Source organism: Suricata suricatta, chromosome 8 (assembly GCF_006229205.1).
Source record: "Suricata suricatta isolate VVHF042 chromosome 8, meerkat_22Aug2017_6uvM2_HiC, whole genome shotgun sequence".
NCBI lineage: Eukaryota > Metazoa > Chordata > Mammalia > Carnivora > Herpestidae > Suricata > Suricata suricatta.
Window position 1 is genome coordinate 139970939 of NC_043707.1, and position 9543 is coordinate 139980481.

Sequence of the window (9543 nt, forward strand, 5' to 3'; positions counted from 1 at the left end):
CACGGAGCGTCTCCCCTTTCCCTGACTGACTTGTTGCTGCTCGGATCTCATTGGCCGGGAAGACGTCGCCCACACTCCTGGGACAGAAATCCGGGATGAGTCCCCCGTCTCGGGAGGGGAGCTGGCCCGCGCCCCGGACACGGCCCGTCCACAGAGCCGCCGCGTGCACTTGGGAGCGCGGAGCACGGCGCGCGACATAGCTTAGCGGTCTTATTTCCAAAGTAACTCAAATCACTTCCCCGGAAAAATCGATCTGTCTCTGACAGCTTTCCTCCTGCTAACGTGATAAATAAATAATCAGCCACATCGTCGGGCTGTTTCATTAAAGAAAAGGAATGGCTGGACGGGCCGAGGTGGAGAACCCGACCGGAGAGCAGAGTCTGGCTGGAGCCCCCCACGTTTTATGACACCATTTGTATTTTGTCGGTCACTCGCTTCACGCCCCGCCCGAGCCGGGAACGGAACGCCCTGTTCAGAGAGGCATTCACGGGAGTGTTATTGCAATTGAATATTTTCGCACACAGACACATCATTATCCTGGAGCCTGACACTGCAGCACGATTCTGTAATTTTTCAAGAGGCCCTAATTTTTCTAAATGTGAGCGCGAGGGCCCAGGATTACCCAAACAGCTCCATCTCCTCTTTGTTTCTTCCGGGGGGTTAGAAACGTGCGGGCAAGTGCTCACCGACTGCCTGCTCTCCACCTTTGAACTTGTCCGTTCCCTTCCCTTCTCCCCCCACAACCAGCTGCAGCCGCCGGTCCAGACCTCACGGAGGACTGAGCAGTTTGGCGGGGGGGCTCTGTGCAAAGCATGAGTGGGCAGGGACGGTCCAACGTCACTGACAAAACGAGGGAACGGCCTGAGGGTGAGTGTCCCTCACACACGAGACCCACGCTCACACACGGCGCACGGGCACGGAGCACCTGCACAGCGGGCGCATCCGCACGCTTCGGGGCCATCTCCGCACTTCGGCCAGAGGCAGGGGCTGTGCCCGGGGCCGCGTCCCCCTCCGCCAGCAGCGGCCCCCCGCTTTCAGGCGGTTCAAGAATGCACTGATTTCCAGGGGGCGAGAGCTGGGGGCAGTTTGGGAAGAAAGCCGGCTCCCCACAAAGAAGTGTCTTGGCAAAAGCAGGTGGCAGCCGGGAGAAAGGGGCACAGCCGGTGGGCACGCTGCGCCCCGTGCTGGTCTCTACGACCTAAGGCAGCTCATAAACTCCCTTCCGAAGGGGACCCCGGGGCCCCCCCGGCAGCACGGTGCCGCCCCACAAACAGTCAGGATTTAACCCTGACGACACGGCCCACTGGGCGGCTGGGCCAGCCAGGGAGACCCACAGCCACTGCGAACCCACCGGCTAGAGACGCTGGCCGGGTCAGCACAAGCCGGAGAGGCTGGCTTCTGACGCAGTGAGGACCTGAGGGCATCGCTCTGCCCGGGACTGAGGGAGAGAACGGGCTGCTGGTCAAGACGTGAAGTTTGGGGAAATGCCCTGAGTCTAGACCTTCTCAGCCCGGGCCCGTGGCAGGGAGGGAGGGGGCGTGGGGGGCGCCCGAGGGTCGGCAGGCAGGGCTCTTCCGAGCTCACCGTTTAGGCTCCTCCGGTGAGCATAATTTCTAGTCTTTGTTTAAATGTTTTATGGACCGACGTGGCCGGGCCCCCCTGAAGAGGCTGTTACAGCCCATTGAGCAGATACAAATGTCTGAGCGCGTTTAAATGCAGGCCCCTTTCCCTCCGGGACGCGGCCAGAAGGGGCAATGGGAGTCTCTTATGTAAATCCATATTTCGGCATAATATCGACTACCAGCTTCTGAATATAGATACGAGGGTTAAACGGTGTCCCAGGAAGGGGCTTCCGGCCACAGTGCGTCCCCATTCATCCGCGTCGACCCAGGCGCCCCCTCCCCATGCTCGGACGCCCGAGGCGCCCTGCCCGCTGTGGGTGCCAGCGGCGAGCGGACCGAGCGAGCCGCTGAATGTAAAACAGAGGGACGCACAGAAGCAAGGACAAACGGCCGGAGCTCCTCTCCGCGCATCTCTCCCGCACGGCCCCGCCATTTGGCCTTTTTAATCTGAAACAGAGCCCCGAGGTGGGGGTCCAGCCACTCCTCCGGCGCGGACGCAAGGCCAAGGACGGCCCAGGAGGGTTTGCCCCCGGACGTGCTGAGGTTGGGGGTGGCCTGTTGGTCGGATCTGGTTTCCTCCCCGTCCAAACAGCTTGGACACGGAAGCCCAGACCCCAGGGCAGCGACCCGTGAACCCCCAGACTCATCACGCCGCTCAGAGCATGGAGAGGGATGACACAGGTCTCTGGGAGGCCATCCCACAGCGGGGCGCCCTGCAACCGTGTGGCACGTCTGAGCCCTGCACACAGTAGGCCCAGGGACCGCATGCTCCGCCCCAGGGGCAGGAAGGAGCGGACAGATGGGACCGAGCTCCCGAAACCAACCGAGGACCCTGACTTCCTGCAGGAGCGGGGGCCTCTGACGAGAGGAGGGCTGACAGACGCCGCCCGCCGCTGGAACCGGAGGTGGACAGAGGATGGGGGAGGCTGGGAAGGCCGCAGGAGGGATGGCTGGCCTCGGGGCCGGCGAGCGCCTGGCTGCGAGTCGGAGGGGCCGGACCAGACCCAGCGCCCCAGCTCCCCAGTTTGAGAATCAAATCTCAAGCTGAGAATCTCGCACGTGTGTTTTACTTCATGACCGAGCCGGATGTGAGAGCCCAAGCGGACCCTTTGCTGGAGCAGAGCAGGCCTCCGGGCAGTAGGGCCTCGCACCTTCGGCAGGGCTGGTGTGCAAATGCAGGCTTGCGTGTCCCCACCTGCCATGGGCCCCCTGGGGACCCACAGAGTGCCTCCTGAACAGACACAGGGGACAAAACCCCAGCTCTGACTGCGGGTCTGAACAGGCCATGAATTCTGCCTCACTCCTACCCGGCCCCAGGACCCGCCCCAACACCATGCTGGACCCTTCCAGAACCTTCCATGCAGTCGTGCCTGCTCGAGGGTGGGGGACGAGTAGGAGGCAGATGCACGCAGGCATCTGTGGTGGCGGGAGGCCTTTGCTCAGAGGGAAGTAGTGAGAGGAGGTGCGGCGGCGGGGGGGTGGGCACAGGGGCAGCAAGGGCAGGGCGTGGGTCAGGAGAGGGGCGCACACAGGTGGAAGCCGCGCTTCCGGGGCCAGGACAGGGAGCCCCCGGCCTGCCCCACGGCGGCCCCGAGGGCAGCGTCCAGGGCCAGGGCTCGATATTTGCAGCAGCATCGGCTTTGTTACTCTTTCTAAATAAAGTAGGAAAGTAGACAAAGCCATTTATGTCTCAACTCGGCAGCACCTAGAATGGCCGGCCATTGGAGACACCCTGGGCACGCGGAGGTCACGTCCCCAGAATCAGGGATCTGGGGAGACCCGGCCAGGCACCCCCAGCCCCAGGGGCCACATCCCAGACCTCAGGATGTTGTGCCTCTGTCCCCCTCCATGTCCTCCCATCACCCACAGAGAAAGCCATTAGAGCATATGAATGTGTCCGGGTGAGTCAGGCGGCCACGGAGTAGGGCCAGGGGTGAGCCCTGCATGGGGCTGGAAGCGCCCGTGGGCATCTCCAGGAACTCCCTACAAGTCCACCTGTGGGGCCTGGGAACCCCTTGCAGGCCCAGCGGCCTGGTCCCCACCTCGAAGGGAGCTGACTGAGCCCCCTTCTTCCTGCCACTGCCCCCGGGGCACTGCCTGGGCATGGGGAGGACGAGGCTCTTCCCTCCCCACCCCCACACCTGCCCAGCAGGGCCTTTGGTCACCTCAAAGGTCACCTGAGAGCCAGGGGCCCCCGAGGAGCCCTGGGCTTTCCTCACCACGCTGCGCCCAGATCCATCCAGGCCACCCGCACCCCCATCACCGGCCACGCCACCTGCGCGGGGTCAGCTCAGGCCCACAGATAATGCGGATCCCGCAAAGATTGCACACTTGAGGGGCGCAGACTGAGGGCACACCCCGTCCCGGAAGTGCAGTCACAGAAGCAGCAGAAGACTGGTGACCTTTGTGGAGAACCCTCACGTGGGGCTCAGGAAGCCTATGTGTGGGGTCACCACCCCCTTTCCCGAGCAGGGTGTCACGGAGCGCACAGCAGAAGCTGCTCCCGGCTTCCCCAAGCTGGAGCAAGAAACACCACCGTCCGTCCGTGGCTAGGGGGCGGGGTTGGCTCCCATGCCTGTAGAACCCTAAAGCCGGGCATGTTCCTGGTCTGTCCACCCACTGGGGCCGAGGGAGGGGAAGGTCTGCGGCTCCAGCCTCTGGGGCTCCCTCTGGCCCATGGCGGATTTCCGATGAGTCTTGTGACACCGATAATCTACCTCAAGACCGGGTCAGACCGGAACAGAAAGGTGGCCCTGTGTCACCACCGTCTCCGCCCTGAAGGACGCGTTTTTGGGGTTGCAAGTGGCACAGGCGTCAGTATGTAAAATGGATACAGGATAAGGCAGGGCCTTAGATAAAGGAGAGAAAATATTCACCAGGACCCAGCCATGTTTTAAACTGATTATAAATTATTTTAACAGTGCATTTGCAAAGGGTTATAAAAACAGCCATAATATATTTTTTTTCCTTAGATTCTAGAATTACCAGTGTGACAGCTAATGCAATAATGATTTGTTTCAAATGCCAGTGTTTAAGCTGTAGAAAGCTGATTTTATACATTTTTCCAGTAGGCCGCATTGTAGTTAATGAAATTAAACACACCAATCGCATTTGTCCCCAGGGGACGAGGAACTGAACACACCACCGGTTTATTTTTTTATTAAAATAAATTGCAGCCAGCAAGATGGACTAATTGCATACAGAATTGAAAAAGAAACATTCCATTGATATAATTAAGCCAATTTTCATGGACAGAAATAGTTATAGTGGATATAAAATAAGCAAAGCCTTCACCAGAATCTGACTTCCCTCCTTTTTTGCACAGAATGTTAACTATTAAACAAATATGTATCTCGGAACTGAGGCACCGCGCTCTGTGAGCTCCGGGACATTGTTCCCGGGTCTCGGGAGAGGCCGGCCAGGCGGGCCAGCCAACGATTCGATGGCAGAAACGCCCAGAGGGAGAGTGGCAGGGCCGGAAGAGGCCTTCCGGTCGTCCGGGGGCCCACAAAAGCTCAGGAGTACTGGGCAGCCTCGCATGGGTGCCACGGCCCAGGCGGCAGCCCGCGAGGTGCCCAGGCTGGGGGAAGACCGGCGAGTTCCGGGCTGGACCTCCATCTACAGCCGCCAGACCCTCCCGCCCAGTGGCTCAGGTCCACACAGCAGCGGCGGCGGGCTCCATCCACCTCCCCCCAAGTGCCTTGGGGGAGGGGCAGTGATTACGTCCCTCCAGATTTGGGGTGGCAGCGCGAGGGTGAGCAGGCAGCCCCCCACACACCTCCTGCCTCTGCTTGGAGGGTGTGCACCTAGGGGTGCACTGGAGGCTAGCCCCGGTCAGCACGTCCGCTTTCTCTGCGCCTGCCCTGAGAGGACACCCGGAGTCGGGGGCTGGAAAAGCCCAGGGCAAGCGTCCTGCCCAGAGGAGTCCAGACCCAGGCAAAGAGAACCCGGTCTGGAGGAGGCTGACAACGGTTAGCTGGCTGCACTCACAAGCTGTAAGGACCCTGATGTGTTACTTGCTGTTTAAAGACCAGACCTGTTACAAGCAAGCACTGGCCTTGGGAGAATACTTAAGCCTTGAGACATTAAAAAAAAAAAAAAAACTCCTGTGGAATTGACTGCAGCCTGCAGGACCCTAAGGAAGGGGGCAGGGAGGGGGGCTGTGAACTAAGAACGCTCCGGGAGCTTCACTCAACTGGCATTCTGTTTCATCTCTAACTTGCTGTGTGACGTTGAATGGGCTACTTGACCTCTCTGTGTTTGGGAGTTTTTACCACTAAGAGTGGTGCCTATGAGGCCAAATTCCGTCCTCCCCCAGTCAGTGCAAGGAAGTGGGGTCATGCCTAGAAAGTGGACCAAGAGCACCTTTAAGAGACCCTGGGCCGTCCCCTGTCTCCAGAGGCTGCCGCTGAAGCAGGGACCGGGCAGCAGCTCAGGCCCAGCTCAGGCCTAGTCATTCTGGGCCTCCTGGGGCAGGTGCGCAGGCGGATGCTCCCTGGGGCTTTGGGCAGAGCTGAGACGCACCCCAAAGGCATGATTGATGGATCCTGCAAAGCCTCACCTCCACCCTGCACTCCCCTCACCATCTCCCCCCTCCGCACACCGCCCGCTGACCCAGGCTCCCCAAGCACTCCCGGAGGCTCTGCGCGCCCAGGTCCGCAAAGCCACCTCGACGGGGACGCGGGCCTGCCCCACACACAGAGTCTGGGTCAGGGTCAAGAGTCAGGGAGAGCCCGCCCTTCTCCATCCAGGAAACTGAGCGGTGGGGACCCTGGGGGACTGGCCGCGGCCCTGGAGGAGGAGGGCAGCGCGTGAGGACTGGGCTGGGGTGAGGGGCGTCCCGGCCCTGCCCCGCCGCGCGCCGGGAGACCGGCGTCGCGGCTCGGCCTGAACGGTAGTTTCCGGGACTCTGCGCGCGCGGAGAATGGAGGCTTCGCAGCCATCCGCTCAGCCCAGGGTCCCCGCGGCTCCACGCCCCGCCGGCCGCGCTGGCTGCTGCCCCTGCGCGCACGCAACCGCCGCGGAACCGCGCAGCAAGGCCCGGCTCTTCTGTCCCCTCGCCAAGTTTCTTCTCCGCAGGGGACAGCGCCCAGGCCGCCGCTTGTCCTCCCGCACCCGCTACGGGAGCTGCGGCGTCCAAGACTCGTTACACGGGTTTGATTCAAAACCTGATCAATTGTCTCTAACGCCATTTGAAATTTTTAAACGAAATTATTCAAAAGATTTTTAATCCTGGATAATTTTTGTTGAAACTCTAATTATACATCACCTTAATTACCAGCCCCAGCCCCCCAAGGATCCCTAATTGCCTCCTAATTGAATAAAACAGGGGGCTAATAGAGCCCACAGCCGCCCTGCGAGCTGGTGGCCTCCCCCTGGGGCCCAGTGGGGGGAGCCTCTGGCCGGCCCCACCGCCAGCACCTGCCTCGGGACCAGCTCCCGAGCTGTGCCTAGAAGGGGATCTCACGACGCTTGGGGCCATGGGGCCGGTGGGGTGGGAGGCCCAGCCCGCACCTGCTCCGGACCAGCAGCCCCGCCGGGAAGTGCAGGGCGGCCTGGTGGGGACCTTAGGGCACAGCCAGTGCCCTTCCCCTGGGAGCCCGCTCGGAGGTCACTCAACCAATAGCACTTGGCATCCGCCCCTGCCCACAGGCCTGGGCACCTGGGCACACCCGCAGGGCCAGTGTCGAAGCCCCAGGCACTCAGCGCACCGCCGCGGGGCACCTGGCCTTGGCCGCCAGCCCTGCACCCCGCCCCTCCACCGCAGCCTCCGAGTTTTCGCCCGAAGCGGGGCGGACGCTCCACTACGGCCGGCTGTTTCCTGGCACCGCTGCCCTTGCAGGCGGCCGGACGCAAGGCCGCCGGCCTGGCTCTGGGGACGCGGAACGGGTGGTAGGGGACCAGCTTCCCCTGGCGGCCGGGCGGGGGGTGGGGGCCGGGCCCAGCGGCACCGGAGCCCAGCGGATTCGGCCAGGGACACGGAGCTCAGCCTCCAGCCGGGCTCCTCGCACCCTGTGTCGCACACGCGCCTTCCTCACATGCACGGCTCTGGAGCACACACACAAGACACAGCAAGCTGGGCATCGGGCAGAGGCCGCAGCCCCCCAGCTCCGCTCCGGGGGCCGGGCGGGGGGCACTCAGAGGACCCGCACCCCGGGCCTGGAATACGAGTGTCTAGGAGTCTGTGCACCCAAGGGATCAGGTCTCAGCCACTGCGCTCATGGGGACCTTGACCGGACACAGTCTCTGGGGCCGCCTCTTGCCCTGCACGGGGTCCCCCAGCTGTGCTAGGTCAGGAGGAGGACACCTTGGCTCTGTTGACCCCCCACCTGCTCCCGACTCACAACAGTGGCAGAAACACGAAGCTTTTGTTAGGCATTTCATTTTTAAATGTAGTGCAGGGACGGCCTCAATTCCCCACAGGCCAGCGGTGTCCTGGCCAGTGCGAGGGGACTCTGGGGGACCCCCCTCCCGTCTTCACTCTGCCCACAGCTATCTGGGCTCACATTGAGGAGACGGTGAGCCCCTCAGTGGCCTCTGCCCTCAAGTCAGAGCCCCCAGTGTGGGCCCCAAAGGTGCTGCCAACTCAGTAAACACGCAGGCCCAGCAGAGGAGTCCCCTGGAGTGGGGTCCCCGGGAAATACAAACGAAATCACAGCCCCAGCTGCACCCTCCAGGGCAGCCCCCAAACTCCGACTCAGGGACTGAGGCTCGCTGACCAGCCTATCCTTCGTGTGGCCTCAGGCCCAGCCAGCCTTGCAGACTGGCCTTATGACCATGACCCCTTGTTCCTCCCCCAGCCCCTGTCCCTGGCCGGGATGTGGCCTCAAGGTGGGGTACGGTTCTGTTGGTCGCCCTGGGACTGCCCTGCCACCTCAGGTAATGGAGTCAGGTCCCTGGGGACGTCCACATCTGCTTAAAATATCGCTAGGTGAAATGAAATTCCGCAGCGGATCCGGCGCCCTGTGCCTGCCTGGGCCACCTTCCTGGGGAGGGCTGCAAGGGGCATCGAGTGCCTGCCCCAGCGTGGGCTCCAGCTGGCTCTGGGCCTGACAGTCTCACTGTGCTGGACGTTTCCTCACGAAGGACTCCAGGAAGGGAGAGCCTACCCTTGGATCTGGCTCCCTGGCCTCAGGCTAGGCTGCGGGCGGCCGCTGGGCACCCGGTCTAGGTCCTGCCACCCGCCGGCCACTCAGGCTTCCCCACCTGTCCGGGGTGGAGCAGACAGAGAGCGCAGGGCCAGACAGGTGGCCTGCGGGGTGCGGGATGCTGGCTGATCCCAGGGCTGCTCTGGGGGCACCGAGCCGGCCTCTCCTTTGCAGCGAAGGCCCAGAGAGAGCGCCGGGCTTCCCACTTTCTCGCTGCGACCCCTTCCATAGCCCAAGGGCAGGACTCTGAGGAAACCTGCTGAGCTCACACAGAGACCCCAAGTGCAGGGGCCACCCGCGACCCACGGCCCTCCGGCCCACAGGTAGTGCACCAGCCACAAACACTGGGGCCTTGTTCGCACCAAGAGGGACCAGAGGTCACAGGAGGTGGAGGAGGCTGAGGCTCTGAGCGCCAGGCAGACGAGAGGGGCTGCAAAGGGGATCGTGGAGGAGCAGCCCCACTAGCCCCGAAGAGGGGGGGACTCCAGGGCACCCTGCAGAAGCAGGGGAGCTGCTTTTCCCCCGGGGCGAGCAGCGGATGCCTGGCCTCCCGCCGCGGGGCTGCCATCCGGAGGGAGCCGGGCGGCCCAATCAACGGAGCAGAACTTCTCCGGAAAAGTGTCGGGAGTTGCTGGCCCACCGAGGCTCCCGCTCAGGGGCTCGGCCCCGGTGCGGGGAAGCTCGGCCGGGCCGGGTCGGGCCCAAGAGGAGAGGGCCGAACGGCCTGGTGGTCGCGCGGGGAGCCCGAGGGGGAGCGAGCCGGGCGCCCCGAC

At 62.8% G+C, this 9543-nt stretch overlaps 1 protein-coding gene across 1 annotated transcript in view; it reads left to right on the forward strand.

Annotated features, from left to right (window-relative positions):
* The first annotated feature begins 5064 nt into the window (after positions 1-5064).
* Positions 5065-9543, forward strand: part of LOC115297810 — a 12481-nt gene continuing 8002 nt past the window's right edge. Inside the window, exons 1-3 of the mRNA XM_029945942.1 lie at positions 5065-5376; positions 7390-7514; positions 8423-8501. Of these exons, the coding sequence (XP_029801802.1) occupies positions 5065-5376; positions 7390-7514; positions 8423-8501 (516 nt within the window). The remainder of the gene's footprint in view (positions 5377-7389; positions 7515-8422; positions 8502-9543) is intronic.